This window comes from Erinaceus europaeus, chromosome 4 (assembly GCF_950295315.1).
Source record: "Erinaceus europaeus chromosome 4, mEriEur2.1, whole genome shotgun sequence".
Taxonomy (NCBI): Eukaryota; Metazoa; Chordata; class Mammalia; order Eulipotyphla; family Erinaceidae; genus Erinaceus; species Erinaceus europaeus.
Window position 1 is genome coordinate 25241594 of NC_080165.1, and position 18073 is coordinate 25259666.

An 18073-nucleotide genomic window follows, 5' to 3' on the forward strand; every position below is an offset into this window, starting at 1 on the left:
ATATTATTTTGTCTTCTCTATATTTCCTGACATTTTTTCTCCTTTATCACCAGGCTTATCACTGGAGCTTGGTACCACTGCTCCTGATATTTATTTATTTATAATAATTTATAATTTTTGATAGAGGGTGAGAGAGAGAGATACAGAGACAGAAGGAAAGATACATGCTGCACTGTGCCACCACTCTTGAAGCTTGCAGGTAGGGATGGGGACTTGAACCTGGGTATTCACACGTGTGCACACATGTGCACACTCCTAGGTGTGCCAACCTTAATCCCTTTCCTTACCATTCTTTTTCTTTTTCTTTTTAACCAGAGCATTGCTCAGCTGTGGCTTATAGTGGTACAGAGGATTGAACCTGGGACCTTGGAGCCTCAGGCATGAAAGTCTTTTTGCATAACCATTGTGTTATTTCCCCCTCCCTTAGCATTTTTTGGGGCAGTGATTTTATTTTATTTTATTTTATTAAGTTTTTATTTATAAAATGGAAATACTGACAAGACCATAGGATCAGAGGGGTACAATTCCACACAGTTCCCGCCACCAGAACTCCGTATCCCATTCCCTCCCCTGATAGCTTTCCTATTCTTTAACCCTCTGGGAGCATGGACCCAGGTCACTGTGGGATGCAGAAGGTAGAAAGTCTGGCTTCTGTAATTGCTTCCTCGCTGAACCTGGGCGTTGACAGGTCGATCCATACTCGCAGCCTGTCTCTCTCTTAGCATTTTTTATCATGAATATTTTTTGTTGGGGTTAGTAGGTAGCTCACTAGGAAGAGGGCCCACTTTACCCAGGCTTGAATCTTCAGCACTCTGCATGCACAAGGGAAGCTCTGACAGTAGAAAGGTGTTGTCTCTCTGTTTCTTTCACTCCCTCCCCATCTCTCTGTCTGAAGATGAAAAGCAAATAGATTTACTGGGACCAATCTAAGTTCACAGGTACAAGAACTTAGCAGGCATTTGAAAAAAAAAAAGTGTTGTGTGTGTGTGTGTGTGTGTGTGTGTGTGTGTGTGTGCGCGCTTATCTGTCTTTAAGCCTTTAAACTAATGTAGTTAAAACTTGCAATTTTTCCCCCTCAGCTTAAAGCATTACCTTTTGACTCTACTCGATGAGCTCAGTATATTAGCACCACAGATCTTTTTACCCCTCTCTTCACTATCTTCCCTTGTTAATGTCAGGTAGCTGCACCTCTAAATTTTACATTGTAAAGATAATTGCATTATATTTATAGTCTATCTGTAACCATCTCTAAGCCTGTGATTTAATTCTAGACTGGTTCTAAAAATTGAAACAAAAACAGCATTTGCATTACAATGACTTAAATTGCCTTCCCCCCCCCCCCCCTTGTCTTTCCTGGATTTGAATCTCTAAATCTGGGACAATCCCAATAAGACTGAACTGAGTAGACCAACAACATAGCAGAGTCATAAAATAAGAGTAGTACCAATCAGAGGTAGCCATGCAGAGCTGGAAGTCTAAAAGCAGATCAGCAATGTAGGGGACCAGTAGCACCTTTTAGACAGGAGGTCATATTCTTTTTAAAATGTTGTTTAGAGGCAAACCAGAGTATCCCTTTGGCACATGCAATGCCAGGGATTGAACTGAGGACATTATGCTTGAGAGTCCAACACTTACCCACTGTGTCACTTTCTGGGTCATAGGAAGTGGTATTTGAACTTTGCTCTGAGCGATGAAAGATTTAGATGTATGAAAGGGTCGGGGTTAGCAGAAACATGTATAGGGATTCCTGAGGGCACAACCTGGTCAGCAGTTTGCATTCAGTGGAGTGATAATCGAAGGAACTAGCAAATTGGTTGGGTTAGGATTGTGGAAAGTGATGGTAGGGGGTAGGGTTGTTAATCCTTAGATAATTTCACTTAAAAAAAATTACTTGTTGGATAGAGACAGAGAGAAATCAAAGGGAAAGGGAGAATAGGGAGAGAGAGAGGAGAATCCTGCAACACTGCTTTACCACTTGTGAAACTTCCTGCCCTGTAAGTGAGAACCAGAGGCTTGAAACAGTCTTTTTTTAAAATTTCTTTATTGGGGAATTATTATATTTGACAGTAAATACAATAGTTTGTACATGCATAACATTTCCGAGCTTTCCATATAACAATACAACCCCCACTAGGTCCTCTGTCATCCTTTTTGGATTACACTCCCCACCCACCCCAGAGTCTTTTACTATGGTGCAATATGCTGAAACTGAGTCTTTGAGTATAGTAAGAGATACGCTCAATTAAATGCAACACTGCCTGGCCCTTCACTTTTTTTGTTTGTTTGTTTTGTTTAATTTTCTTTTTTTTTTTAAATTTTTTATTTAAGAAAGGATTAATGAACAAAAACATAAGGTAGGAGGGGTACAACTCCACACAATTCCCACCACCCAATCTCCATAGCCCACCCCCTCCCATGATAGCTTTCCCATTCTCTAGCCCTCTGGGAGCATGGACCCAGGGTCGTTGAGGGTTGCAGAAGGTAAAAGGTCTGGCTTCTGTAATTGCTTCCCCGCTGAACATGGGCGTTGACTGGTCGGTCCATACTCCCAGTCTGCCTCTCTCTTTCCCTAGTAAGGTGGGTCTCTGGGGAAGCAGAGCTCCAGGACACATTGGTGGGGTCTTCAATCCAGGGAAGCCTGGCCAGCATCCTGGTGGCATCTGGAACCTGGTGATTGAAAAGAGAGTTAACATACGAAGCCAAACAATTTGTTGAGCAATCATGGATCCCAAGCTTGGAATAGTGGAGAGGAAGTGTTAGGGAGGTACTCACTGCAAACTCTAGTGTACTACTGCTTTCAGGTATATATTTTGCAGTAGTTTATGGATACGTGTGCACATAAGCTCTCACAGAAACTGGTGTATATCTAGGTTATGGGACTTTGTTAGAAAGTGAACTACCTGAGATGAAATTAGAGTGTACTATAAAAGGAAAGGTCTCACCCGAGTAATGAAGCTGAAGGGTTGTCATTCCACACGTGAAGTCTCTGGACACAGTCTGAGGTGAAGCATGTTGAGGTGGCAATTGTTGCGTTGGTTAGGTTGTGATTGGCGGATGCAATATTATTTGGTTTGGATTGGGAGATGCATACGGGAAAGTGGGCCCTATCCAAGGGTTCCAGGACTGGGGGAAGTAGGGGCTCTATGGTGGAGATGTGAGGTTCCTGCTGTCTTAGGGTTCAAAAAGACAATCGATAGTTAATGTTATCATCACATTATTTGTTAATTGGGTTAACTTTGAAAAGTCCTTTTGTTATGGTTTGCTGTACAGTATCCAGTATCTTGTATATAGCTGTGCTATTGGATGCTTCTAGGCCCTTCACTTTTAAGTTCAACTTTTCAGAATGTGTTCTCAGATGGTCCCTGTGAGGCAATGATTTATAACATCTGTGGGAAGCACAACTGGAAGGAATGAGAGCTGCTAGAAAAAGTCTGTAGGTGATGGAGTTTGGTGTACAGAGCTTCCCAGAGATGGATTAAGAATGATGACATCAAGCCTTAGCTATTTATAATCAATAATTTACAATTTATGTGTCTGTCAGAAGACCCAACAGATTACTGATAGTGTTCAGAAAAGGTCCAAAGATGAGGGTTAACCTAGCTACCACACTGATCTGAATCACACTTCTCTATTTTATTTTGCCTCTAGAGTTATCACTGGGGCTTGGTACTGGTACTAAAAAAATCCATTGCTTCTGCCAGCCATTTTTTACAATTTATTTGATAGGACAGAGAAATTGAGAGGGAAGGGAGGGATATAGAGCTTGTAAAGTGGCCCTCCGCAGGTGGGGAGGAGGGACTTGAAACGGGATCCTTATGCGGGTTTGTGCTTAGTACCCTGTGTACTTAACCGGGTACACCACCACTTGGCCCCCTGAATCACAGTTCTCTAAAATTCATGTCACCCAGAACTTATGAATTTGACTTTATTTGGAAATGGGACATTTATAGAAATAATTGAGTTAGGTAAAGTCCTATAGAATGAGCTTTAAATCCAATGACTAGTGCATGTATAAGGGTAGGAGACAACCAGGGAAAAAGTTCAACTTGCACCCTGAGGTTCCTGGTTTGATCCATGGTGTCCTGACTTGTCTTTGTCTTTCTCTCTCCTCTCTGTTTTTGTCTTATGTGAAATCCTCTTTCTCTCATATGCAATAAGACAAATCTTTTTTTTTTAAAGGGGGGGGATGTGGCATTTGATTGTAACAGTGACACAGACGTAACCAGAGGGAAGATGGCTATATGTAGATGGGCAGAAACCAGAATGAGACACCTGTAAGCCAAGGAGTGACAAGTGTTACAGAAAAATCTGGGTTTCAGCACTCCACTGTTACAGCTCAAATGTAGCCAAAGAATAAGACCAAGGCAGGGAGTCGGGCAGTAACACAGTGGGTTAAGCGCATATGGCGCAAAGCACAAGGACTGGCATAAGGATCCCGGTTTGAGCCCCCGGCTTCCCACCTGCAGGGGAGTCACTTCACAGGCAGTGAAGCAGGTCTACAGGTGTCTTTCTCCTCCCCCCTCTGTCTTCCCCTCCTCTCTCTATTTTCTCTCTGTCTTATCTAATAATAATGGCATCAATAACAACAACAACAATAATAACTATAACAACAATAAAAAACAAGGGCAACAAAAGGGGAAATAAATTAAAAAGAATGAGACTAAGGCCATGTAGAGGGCAGGTAGTTAACGTTTATTTCTCATTGATGGGTTTCAGGCTGATGCCTACCAGGCCTGAACAACCTTCTGCCTAGGTTACCAGCTTCTTATCCTTTCCAAACTGGGCGCAGCACAAGCTAATTGGCTACAGACAGGATAGAAAGGGTGCAGGCTGATTGGTTACAGAGTGTGCAGATTGGCTAGAGAGTCTGCCAAGATGCAGATTGCCTGTAGACAGAATCTGCCCACGTTCCCGCTTGGGGTGCTGGAATGCAGAAGTGAGAGCCCATCACTTACAGTGGTTTTCTTTTCTCCCCCTTCATTCTTTTGCTTTTGGATTTTTCATTTTGCAAGGATTCCTGGCAACCACCAGAAACTAAAGAGGCAAACCAGGGTTTCACTACAGCATTTAAAGAGAGCCAACATCTTAATTCATACTTTGCACTCCCAGTACTGTGAGAATAAATTTACGTTGTTTTAAGCTACCTTGATTGTGCTCATTTATTTTAGCATCCCAAGAAAGCCAGTACAGCTAACATGCCCTGTCAGATCTATCACATAGTCCTTCATTAATTTAACATCTTTTACTTTTTTTTTTTTCTTTTGCCTCCATTGCTGGGGCTCAGTGCCTGCACCATGAATCCACTACCCTGGAAGCCATTTTTCCCCCCTTTTGTTGTCCTTGTTGTTTTTAGCCTTGTTGTGGTTATTATTGTTGTTGATGTTGATGTCGTTCATTGTTGGATAGGACAGAGAGAAACCGAGAGAGGAGGGGAAGACAGAGGGGGAGAGAAAGATAGACACCTGCAGACTTGCTTCAGCTCCTGTGGAGCGACTCCCCTGCAGGTGGGGAGCTCAAACTAGGATTCTTAACCTGGTCCTTGCGTTTTGCACCATGTGTGCTTAACCCACTGCACTACTGCCCGACCCCCATCTTTTACTTTATTTACCAGAGCAGTGCTCAACTTTGGTTTATGGTGAAGTGGGGAATTGAACTTGGAACTTCTGAGCCTCAAACATGAAAGTTTCTGCCCCCCTTCCTTTGTGTGAGTGTGTGTGTGTGTGTGTGTGTGTGTGTGTATGTGTATGTGTTTATGGTACTTTTAGTTCTGAGTAGTATATATATATATATATATATATATATTTTTTTTTTACCAGGAGGCCCTTTTCAGTGAGGAAACTCTCTGTATCCTTACTAATAATGACAGTCATAGCTCTCACTGTAAGAATTTACTGTTGGGAGTTGGGCGGTAGCGCAGCGGATTAAGTGCACATGGCACAAAGCGCAAGGACCAGGGAAAGGATCCCAGTTTGAGCCCCCGGCTCCCCACCTGCAGGGGAGTCGCTTCACAGGTGGTGAAGCAGGTCTGCAGGTGTCCTATCTTTCTCTCCCCTCTCTCTATCCATTTTTCTCTGTCCTATTTAACAATGATGGCAACAATAATAACTACAACAATGAAACAACAGGGCAACAAAAGGGAATAAATAAATATTTTTTAAAAGGAGAATTTACTGTCTGTTTATTAAGCTTCATGCTAAATGCTTGCGTACATTATCCAATTTGATTCTCAGAGTAGTTCTTTGAGGAGAATACTATTAACCATTGTTTACTAGATGGGGAAACTGAGGAATAGAGAGGATGAGGAATGTGCACAGAGTCATGGAGTTTATTAAATGATGGAGCAAGGATTTTTATCAGATTAGACCCCCCCAATTCAATCTGCCACACTGTCCCCTCACCTCCCAAGATCCTGAGCGAATCTTGGGGTGCCCTTGCTTTGCTCTAAATCTGTCCCCATCTCTCTGCATGCAGGAAAGACCACCAGTGTGCACCACCAGTGCAGTACAGGGAGCTGCGGGCCTTGCTTGAAGCCATGCTGAACCGATGTACAGACTTTTTCCAGACTCCACGGAACATGAGGCCTCTGGTCAGTGCATTATAGGCTGCTGCTTCTGGAAAACACCCTAAAATGTGTCTTTAGAAAACAATTAATACTTTGTCTTACCTTCAGTGCCGATTGGAATCTTTTTCTCATGCACATTCACACAGATAGATTATTAATAACTGCAGAGCTGCGAACTTAAGGATTGCTATCCTCATATCTATAGGCGAGGAAACTGAAGCCACAGGGTTTAAGTAATCTGGCTCTAAGGCTCCGAACTAGCAAGTTCCTGAACTTAGATAGAAAGCTCCATGGTGGGAGTCAGGTGGTAGCGCAGCAGGTTAAGTGCACATGGCGCAAAGCACAAGGACCAGTGTAAGGATCCTGGTTCGAGCCCCTGGCTCCTCATCTGCAGGGGAGTCGCTTCACAAGTGGTGAAGCAGGTCTGCAGGTGTCTATCTTTCTCTCCCCCTTTCTGTCTTCCCTTCTTCTCTACATTTCTCTCTGTCTTATCCAACAACAACAACAACAATAAAACAACAAGGACAACAAAAGGGAAAATAAATAAAAAACAAACAAACAAAAAGCTCCATGGCGTTTGAATTTAGGCTTACTATTGGGTTGTCAGAAAAGTCACGGCACGTTTTTCTCTATACAAATCATGGCTTCTGACAGCCCAGTATACACATTGTCTTTTATATCACCCAAGCAGGCATGTAAACATGCACATAGAATTATTTAAGTCTTCATTCATTAGAACCTTAAGAATTTAACGAATGTGCTTTGTGTTATAGTTGTTGAATTTTAGTCATTTGTAGACCTTATCAGAAAAGATGTATTTTTTTAAAAAATAATTTATTTCTTTATTGGGGAATTAATGTTTTACATTCAACAGTAAATACAATAGTTTGTACATGCATAACATTCCCCAGATTCCCATTTAACAATACAACCCCCACTATGTCATTCATCATCTTTCTTGGACCTGTATTCTCCCCACCCATCCACCCACCCAGAGTCTTTTACTTTGGTGCAATACGCCAATTCCATTTCAGGTTCGACTTGTGTTTTCTTTTCTAATCTTGTTTTTCTTTTTTTTTTTTTTTTTTCAACTTCAGCCTGAGAGTGTTCATTTTTTCTATGGTCCTGCCTTCTCTTCCTTTTTAAGCACATCTATACCTATTACTGCTTCCAATGCCTTTCCTTTTTTTTTTTTTTTCACTTCCCTCTCTGGGTCCTAGTGGAATTGGGTTTCAGAGCTCTCTAATCATTTTCCCCTAACATTTCTTCCTCTCTGGGAGTATGGGCCAAAATTACTTTGGGGGTGAGCTTTATTTATTAATGGGAATGAGGGGAGAGAATCCGAGAATCACTGTGGCACATGCAATGCCAGGGATTGAACTCAGGACCTTATACTTGAGAGTTCAACGCTTTATCTACTACACCACCTCCCACGCCACAGAGAAGATATTGTTAATGTGAATACTGATTTTCTTTTTATCTTTCAAGATTAACTTCAGGGGCCAGGTGGTGGTGCACCTAGTTAAGCACATATATTACAGTACACAAGGACCCAGGTTCAAGCCCCTAGTCCCTACCTGCAGGGGAGAAGCTTCACAAGTGGTGAGCCAGGTCTGCAGGTGTCTGTCTCTCACCTTGTGTATCTCCCCCTCCCTTCTCAATTTCTCTCTGTCTCTATCCAATAATAAATAAAATAATATTAAAAAATTTAAATTTTTTGAAAAATAAAATTTTTTAAAAAGTATAGCTTTTGAAACTGAGCTCCCTGCACATGAAGGGGGGAGGTTTTGTGTGTTTGGAGCAACTAATATGGGCATTACAGCCACGCTATTGTCCAACAGCCTGGCAGCTTTCTGCATTTAATAGACTAAGAGCCAGTTCTTTGGTTCACAGGGAAACAAGTGGTTAGTTTTTTCTTTCTTTCTTTCTTTTTTTTTAAAAAATATTAATTTTATTTATTTATTCCCTTTTGTTGCCCTTGTTGTTTTATTGTTGTAGTTATTATTGTTGTTGTCGTTGTTGGATAGGACAGAGAGAAATGGAGAGAGGAGGGGAAGACAGAGAGGGGGAGAGAAAGATAGACACCTGCAGACCTGCTTCACCGCCTGTGAAGCGACTCCCCTGCAGGTGGGGAGCCGGGGTTCGAACCGGGATCCTTATGCCGGTCCTTGTGCTTTGCGCCACCTGTGCTTAACCCGCTGCGCTACAGCCCGACTCCCAAGTTTTTTCTTTCTTTCTGCCATTTTTAGAGGGTTAGATATGTGAGAGAAAGAGATATGTAGTCCTCTCAGCACAGGCTAAGGCAAAGAATAAGCACTTGACCAATCACTTCTCTTTCTCTTTTTTTACCTCAGGGCCATGTCTCCTGTAGAGATTCAGACAAGGCTGTTCTTCAAAAGGGAAACTTCCTCCTAAGCACGCTGGAAGGGTTTAGAAATGCCTGCAGGTGAGGGGCCTCTGGTCTGCTGTAGCAGTATAGAGTTGGGGGTGGAAGGGACTCAGACAGTCAAGTTTTAGAAGCAACATGTGATTTCTGATGGTTTGCTGAGCAGTGAGAGGGTTTTGACTCTCTTTGGGACAGAGTTGTGGTCTGTGTGTGTGGACAAGGTATACAGAGGAGGTTTAGGATAGGTAGCTAGAATAAGTGACTTAAAAAGACACCCTTCTGGTCAAGTTTTTGTTTTCATGCAGTGAGGTTATTTCTTATTTAGCTTTGTTTCTCCTTTCAAGTCTAGCACCATAGGTGTTTGCCAAATATTTATCGACTTGATTCAGTTTACATTAATATGTATTGTGGTATCTACTGTGTACTAGGCCTAGAACTAGGCTATGGGAGTAGAAAGATAAGTCAGAAAGGGCCCTGCCCATAAGGAGCTCACAGACTCTCGGACAGTAGACAGCTTTGTGTATATATGTGCAATTCACGAGGTTGTCACAAATCTGGGGAAGACATTCTAGAAAGAAGGAACAACATATACAAAAGCAAAGAGATATGAAGCAGCAGATAGTATGGTATGTTTAGGGAAGTATACAGAGTAGAGGGAGAGTCATGCATTATGGGAGAGGAGGAAGGGGGCACAAAGCTGGGAGGTAGACCGGGGCCAAGTCCTCTTCTCTTTTAAATCACTTGATTTTTTTTCATGTTTACATGTGGAGGCAGTTTCTCTGAATCCTGAGTTCAGACACCCCCTCCAGGAGGATCTTCCAACTCTATGTCGCATAGATCACAGCAGTTACTCTCTTCGATTTCTCAGGCTAGCTATGGAATTCCAGAATGAGCCTTCAGCCCAGGAGAATCCATTTACAGCTCCCAGCACTGAGAAGGAAGACACCTTGGAGAACTTTTCAGAATTTCTTCTCAGTGCCTGTGATTCCTTGTGTATCCCCCTGGTGATGGTGAGTGACCTTGAGCTATAGACAGCATGGAGCTTAGAGAGGAGTAAAAAGCAAAAGTGATAAGAGACTGAGAGACACGGGGCAGGGTCTACTCAACTAGACCATTTGAGGGTCTCAGCAGTGCTCTAAAGCCACTTTTCCTATGACTTTCCTTATAATTTTTAAAATAAAAGTACAATGTTTTATTGTAAAACTGCTGAATGACCTTAGTAAAAAGTAGAAAGCAGAAGTAACAAAATGATAATATTTCTAAAGTGGCAAATACCTTATATTCATAGCCTAATTTAGCCTTCCAATGACTGTAAGATGGCTGCTTTAATTTCCCCAATTTAAATCCTTTTTTTTTTCTTCTTCTTTTAACTAGAGCACTGCTCAACTCTGGCTTATTACTGGGTGGGAGGGTGGTGTTGAACCTGGGGACTCAGGGCTCTCAGGCATGAAAGTTGTTTTGCATAACCATTATGCTATCTCTCCCAAGCTAATACTTCTTTTTTTTTTTTTTAAACCAGAGCATTACTCAGCCCTAGCTTATGGTGATGTTGGGAACTGAACTGGGGGACTCAGGCATGAAAGACCCTTTACATAACCATTATTCTATCTCCCTGTTTATTTTTCCCAATTTAAGATGAGGCTTTCATATTCCTATTTATAGGTCAAGTGCATGTGATTCTGATACTTGAAACCCTGTTCATGCTCAATAAAGAGCGGTGGTAGGTATCTGTGATCTAAGCTTCACTAAGGATCCTAGATGGAGTCAGTAAAGTGAGAGATTGTCACTTTAGAGATCAGGTACAGAAGAACTTAGTCTTAAATTGACTCGAAAACATGATGAAAAGAGCAGGGTTTAGAGCTACTGACTGCCTATATGATTGTGCGATATAATCTTCTGTTGAGGTCTGGGCATCCTCTGAGCCTATGGAGAGCCTCTGTTAGTGAGAGAAGTTCACCTCCAAACACTTACTGGGAACAGGATGTAGCCTCAGATAGGGACCCCTGGTTCTGCTGGAAGAGCCTCTTCTCCTTGAGAAATCCACTGAGCCAAGGTCTTGAGGCAGGTAACTGCCAGGAGCCCTGGGTTGCAGCTCAAAGATTTGGACAGTCTGCTCTGCCTTCCTATTGGATTTATGAAGCATTAGAGCTTGGTCTAGAACTAAATTACACGACTGGTATGTATGTTATCCTTGTTTTCTGCTCTTCTCTGTTTTGCACATTATCTTTATTGAACATATATTAAACTTTTCTAATTTAAAAAAGTACCTGATTTAAAAACCAAAGGGAGTGCCTACTTTGTCATGCATATGACCCAGGTTCCCACTTGCCCCGCTGCACCAGAGCTTCTCTCATTCTGTCTCTTTCTGTCTGAAAAAGTTGATTCATAACCGTGAAGCCTAGATGATGACAAAAACAACAACACTCCCCCGCCCCAAACCTCAAGGGAAAGTATCTATTAGAACCATGTCTCTGAGGCCCTGCCTATTAATAAGTAGAGAATGGAGATCCTGAGAAGGGAGGAGGTGATGAAGGGCATGTAAGTAACTCTGTGCAGAACTTGAACTACAACCTGTCTCTACCCTTTTTTTCTTTTTTCTTTTGTTTTTTGAATATTTATTTCCTTTTGTTGCTTTATTGTTGTAGTTATTATTGTTGTTGTTATTGGTGTTTTTGTAGGATAGGACAGAGAGAAATGGAGAGAGGAGGGGAAGATGGGGGGAGGTGGAGAAAGAGAGACACCTGCAGACCTGCTTCACCGCCTGTGAAGCGCCTCCCCTGCAGGTGGGCTCGAACCCGGGACCCTTAACACCAGTCCTTGCGCTTTGCGCCACCTACACTTAACCCACTGCGCTACCGCCCGACCCCCCTTTTTTTCTTTATTGGGGGATTAATAGCTTACAGTTGACAATAAAATACATTCTGTAAGGAGTCTGTTTGGGTGGTGGTAACTTTTGCTGTTCAGAAGTTTTTAAATTTGATGTAGTACCATTGGTTTATTTTTGATTTAGTCTTTGTAATTGGATTCATTTCATTGAAGATGCCTTTAAAATTTGTACGGAAAAGAGTTCTGCCAATATTTTCCTCTAAGTACCTGATAGTTTCTGCTCTAACATCCAAGTCCTTGATCCATCTGGAATTGACTTTTGTGTTCGGTGAAATAGAGTAGTTCAGTTTCATTCTTTTACATGTTTTTTTATTATTATTATTATTTATAAAATGGAAACACTGACAAGACCATAGGATAAGAAGGTACAATTCCCACCACCAAAACTCCATAGCCCATCCCCTTCCCTGATAGCTTTCCTATTCTTTAACCCTCTGGGAGCATGGACCCAGGGTCATTATGGGGTGCAGAAGGCGGAAGGTCTGGCTTCTGTAATTGCTTCCCCGCTGAACTTGGGCATTGGCAGGTGGATCCATACTCCCAGCCTGTCTCTCTCTTTCCGTAGTGGGACAGAGCTCTGGGGGAAGCAGGAATCCAGGACACATTGGTGGGGTTGCCCAGGGAAGTGCAGTTGGCATCATGGTAGCATCTGGAACCTGGTGGCTAAAAAGGATTTAACACAATTTTTCCAACACCATTTGTTGAAGAGACTCTTCCCATTTAATAGTCTGGGCACCCTTGTCAAAGATTAGATGTTCATAGGTGTGAGGATTTAGTTCTGGGCTCTCAGTTCTATTCCACTGGTCATTGTGTCTATTCATGTTCCAGTACCAAGCAGTTTTGATTACAACAGCCCTATAATATGATTTGAGATCTGGGAGTGTGATGCCTCCAGTTCTGTTCTTTCTTCTCATGATAGTTTTAGCAATTCTGGGTCTTTTCTGGTTCCAGATGAACATTTTTAGCTTCTGTTCTATTCTCTTTAAAAAAATTGGGTGGGATCTTGATGGGGGGTTGAATTAAATTTGTATATGGCTCTGGGTAATATATTTCATTTTAATGATGTTAATTCTTCCAATCTATGAACATGGAATATCTCGCCACTTCTTTATGTCTTTTTTCTATTTCCTTGAATAGTGGCTCAATAATTTTCAGTATACGAATCTTTCACTTTTTTGTTAGGTTTGTTCCTAGATATTTTATTGTTGCTATAATAAAAGAAGTTGATTTCTGGATTTCTTCTTCTGCTACCTTAGTGTTTGCAAAGAGGAATGCCATTGACTTTTGTATGTTAATTTTTTTAGCTTAACATCATACTGTATTGCCTGATAATTTCCAAGAGCTTCCTGCTGGATTCCTTAGGTTTTTCAATGTATACTATCATATCATTTACAAATAGTGAGAGTTTGACGACTTCTCTTCCAGTCTGTATCCCTTTAATTCCTTGCTCCTGCCTGCTTGCTATGGCAAGAACTTCCAACACTATGTTGAAGAATAATGGTGATAGTGGACAGCCCTGTCTAGTACCTGATCTGAGGGGGAATGCGTCCAGTTTTTCACCATTGTGTATGGTGTTGGCTATAGGTTTGTTATATATGGATTTCACTATCTTGAGGAATTTTCTGTCTATTCTAATTTTTTTGTAGTGTTTTGTCATAAAGGCATGTTACATTTTGTCACAGGCTTTCTCTGCATCTGATAAAATCACATGGTTTTTTTTGTCTTGCTTTTATTGATGTGGTAGATCATGTTGATTGATGTATATTAAACCAACCTTGCATCTCTGGGATATACCCCACTTGGTCATGATGAACAATCTTTTTAATGTACTGCTGTATCTGATTGGCTAGAATTTTGTTCAGTATTTTAGCATCTATGTTCATCAGAGATAATTGGTCTGTAGTTTTCTTTTTTGTTGCACCCCTGTCTGCTTTTGGTATCAAGGTGTTGTTGGCTTCATAGAAGCTGGAAGGGAGTATTCCTGTGTCTTCAGTCTTTTCAAAGAGTTTTGAAAGTAGAGGAATTCACTCTTCCCTGAAGGTTTTGTAGAATTCATTTGTGAAACTATCTGGTCTAGGACTTTTATTCTTGGGAAGGTTTTTGATAACTGTTTCAATTTCTTTGGCTATGATTGGTCTGTTCATATTTTCTAGTTCCTCTCTGTTCAATTTTTGGAGTTTGTAGGTATCTAGGAAATCATCCATTTCTTCCAAGTTCTCTATCTTGGTGGCATATAGTTGTCCATAGAAGCCTCACATGATATGTTGAATTTCTGTGGTGTCTGTTGTGATAGCTCCTCTTTCATTACAATCCTATTTATTTAAGTCCTCTCCCTTTTTTTGTTTTGTGAGTCTAGCTAAGAGTTTGTTGATTTTATTTACTATTTCAAAGAGCCAATACTGAGCTTCATTGATCTTTTGTAAGGTTCTCTTATTTTCAATGTCCTTGATTTCTGCCCTAATTTTAGTTATTTCAGTCCTTCTGGTTGTTTTAGGGTTCCTTTGTTCCTCTTCTTTTAATTCTTTAAGGTGTGCAGTCAGTTTCCACATCTTGGGACTTTTACTAATTTTTTGTTTGTTGTTAAGTATTAATTTAATTCCACTGTGGTTTGAGAAGATGTGATGATTTCAATACTCTTGAATTTGCTGACACTGTCTTTGTGGCCTAACATATGGTCTATACTTGAGAATGACCCATGTGGACTTGAATAGAATGTGTATTCCAATTTCTTGGGGTTAATGACCCTGAAAATGTCCAGTAGTTCTAGTTTATCTTAGAATAGTTCTTAGCTAATTTAATTAGCTTGTTTCTTTATTGATTGCCTGGATGATCTATCAAGTTGAGACAGTGGAGTGTTCAAGTCCCCTACTATTACTGTGTTGATATTAATATATTGCTGTAGCTCTTTCAGTAGATGTTTGATGTATTTAGATGGCCTCTTACTGGGTGCATAGATGTTAATAATTGTTAAATCTTCTCAATTGACTGATCCTCTGAGCAGTAAGTAATGTCCATTCCTATCTATTTTTAAATTTTATTTATTTTAAAGTCTGTTGTGTCAGATATGAGAATAACTGTTCCTGCCCCTTCTTTGTGGTCCTTTAGCTTGTATGATAGTTTTCCATTTTCACTTTGAGTCTGTGTTTGTCTTGTTGAGTCAGGTGTGATTCCTGATCCATCTTCCTACCCTGTGCCTTTTATTGGGTGAATTCAGACCATTGGCATTTATTGATATTGCAGATTTAAGATATTTTAATGCCATTATTCTAAACTTTTAGAGTGTTCTGATATATGGCATGTTTATAGTGATGTGATTGTTTGTAGGAGACCTTTCAGAACTTCTTGCAGGGCAGGTGATAGTGGATTTCTTCAGCTATTGCTGTTTGAGAATGTTTTTATGCCTCCATCTGGTCTGAATGACAGTCTAGCAGGATATAATAGTCTTGGTTGAAAACCTTTCTCATTGAGCACTTGATTTATATTTTGCCATTCTCTTCTGGCCTTTAGAGTTTGTGTGGAGAAATCTGCTGCTAATCTTATAGGTTTTCCTCTGTATGTGATTCTTTGTTTTTCTTTTTTTTTTAATGTTTTTTTTTTGTTGTTTAATCTTTATCTGTTGGATAGAGATAGTCAGAAATTGAGAGGGAAGGGGGTGATAGGGAGAGAGACAGAGAGACACCTGCAGCACTGCTTCACCACTTGTGAAGCTTTCCCCCTGCAGGTGGGGACCAGGGCTCAAACCTGGGTCCTTGGGCACTGTAACATGTGCACTCAACCAGGTGCGCCACCACCTGCCCCTCTTTGTTTTTCTTTTGCAGCCTCTGGGTCCTTTCTTTTTTCTTTTTTCTTAATTTTTTCCCCTATTTGTTGCCCTTGTTGTTTATCGTTGTTGTTGTTATAGTTATTATTGTTGCTGTTGTTGTTGTTGGATAGAACAGAGAGACATTGAGAGAGGAGAGGAAGACAGAGAGGGGGAGAGAAAGACAGACACCTGCAGACTTGCTTCACTGCCTGTGAAGCGAACCCCCTGCAGTTGGGGAGCCGGGAGCTTGAACCAGGATCCTGATGCCGGTCTGTGTGCTTTCTGCTCTGTGTGCTTAACCCGCTGCACCACCGCCCGGCTCCCCAGGATCCTTTCTTTATTTTTACGCATTTTCATTCATTTTTTTTTTTATTCCAGGGTTATTCCTGGGGCTTGGTGCCTGCGCTATGAATCTACTGCTCCTGGAGGCCGTTTTTTTCCATTTTTATTGCTCTTGTTGTTATTATTTTATTCTTGTTATTTCTGTTGTTGTTGTTGGATAGGACAGTGAGAAGAGGGGAAGACAGAGAGGGGGAAAGATAGACACCTGCAGACCTGCTTCACCGCTTGTGAGGCAAACCCCCTGCAGGTGGAGAGCCAGGAGCTCAAATTGGGATTCTTACACAGGTCCCTGTGCTTCGAGCCCTGTGCACCGAACCTGCTGAGCTACTGCCCTGCCCTCAAGTTATTTTTTTTTTATAGTTTTGACCAGAGCACTCCCAAGTTCTAGCTTATGGTGGCAGTAGTACAATAGTTGTAGTATTTATAATATAACTCACAAGCTACCCTAAACTTAATTATTTCATGTATTATTGAATATAATCGTGAGGTACTCTAGAAATCTGAATTAAGAGTAGATACATGGAGGAATAGTAAAGAGGATTACCTGAGAATAAAAAAATACAGGACTAGGATTACTTATAAGTTTTTTTTTTTTAGCTTAATTACTCACTTGTAACCAAGAGATAAAACAGGATGGGTGGGGAATAGATAGCACAGTGGTTATGCAAAAAGACTCTCACACCTGAGGATCCAGTCCTGGGGCCAACTCTGCTCCACTTCCAGCCAGAGCCAAGCCAAGCAGTGCTCTGTGACCCTGTGCTTCTGAATAAATCCTCATTTCTGAGGGAATTAGTTACTCTTTTTTCTAATTTATCAGGAGAACGATGTGAAAAGGCTCCTACTGTATAACCACACTTCCGGACCACCAAGAGTGTAGATTTTCTTCTGAGTCACCCAGCCAGTTCTCTATGCCTCCTGATATCAGTACTGGGCTTCCCTGCTGCTGTTCCATCCCCTAGGGGACAACAGCAGTGCAGACCCACAGTTGTAAATTGGTGAGGTTTATGCTCTCCTCCAGTCAGCAGTCTTTTTGTTGATAAAACTCAGACCAGAGGTGGTGTGTCAACTGGCAAACTGTCAAACTGGTACCAGACACTACTGAGTAGGTACGGGCTTTTAGCCCCAAGAATCTCTCCTTAAGCCCCTCTCAGTCCATGAGCAACATGGGTTTGCATTCACCCCTGGCTTGGAAGGTTCCCAAAGTAATGGATACTACAGTTATAGTACTAGAAACATGAGTGTTATTGTGCATTATAGTTTAGAAAGTACTATTTACACATAAAATCTTTTTTATCATTCTTCTTTGTCCTCCAGGACTTCAGTGGGGCTTTGTGCTTACACAGTTCTGCTGCTTTTGGCAGACACCTACCCAACCCCATAGTGGAGGGTAGAGTGAGACAGAAGCACTGTTTCACTGGTCGTGAAGCTTCCTGTTTATATAGTGTTTATATACAATGCCCAGGGCTTTAAACCTGCATCCTTGGACAATCTGCTGGATGAGTCACCACATAGTTCCTACATATCAGATCTTTTCTTTTCTTTTTTTTTTTTTAATATTTATTTTCCTCTTTGTTGCCCTTGTTGTTTTTTATTGTTGTTGTAGTTATTATTGATGTTATTATTGATGTCATTGTTGTTGGATAGGACAAGGAGAAATGGAGAGAGGAAGGGAAGAAAGAGGGGAAAGAAAGACAGACACCTGCAGACCTGCTTCACCACCTGTGAAGCGACTTCCCTGCAGGTGGGGAGCTGGGGGCTCGAAGGGGATCCTTACGCCGGTCCTTGCGCTTCGAGCCTTGTGCACTTACTGCCCAAATCCCTTTTTTCTTTTCTTTTTAAGAGAGAGGCAGAAAGAATGGAAGAGACCACAGCCCTAAACTTTCTAGAGTATGGTGGGGGCCAGGCTCAAACTTGGGTCGCACACCTGACAAAGAAGTGCACTATTACACACACATCTTCTTGTTTATGGGCGCAAGTCTTGTTGTTATTTCCATTTTACTGTTTTTGAAACAGGTTTATAGAAGTAAAATATTTTGCACAATTTTTATTTACACAATTTTAAAAAGCATTGATTTTTCTTTTTTTTCAATTTTTA

The 18073-nt window shown here is 41.3% G+C and overlaps 2 protein-coding genes across 3 annotated transcripts in view; one reads left to right on the forward strand and one right to left on the reverse strand.

Moving 5' to 3' along the window:
* Window positions 1-18073, reverse strand: part of TNFRSF13C (TNF receptor superfamily member 13C) — a 328540-nt gene that overhangs the window by 131071 nt on the left and 179396 nt on the right. The window lies entirely within an intron of this gene.
* The window catches only part of MEI1 (meiotic double-stranded break formation protein 1), a 97817-nt gene that overhangs the window by 26351 nt on the left and 53393 nt on the right, over window positions 1-18073 (forward strand). For both annotated transcript variants that reach the window (XM_060189045.1, XM_060189046.1), the window contains exons 12-14: window positions 6472-6586; window positions 8917-9008; window positions 9817-9958. In XM_060189045.1, coding sequence (XP_060045028.1) covers window positions 6472-6586; window positions 8917-9008; window positions 9817-9958 — 349 coding nt within the window. The remainder of the gene's footprint in view (window positions 1-6471; window positions 6587-8916; window positions 9009-9816; window positions 9959-18073) is intronic.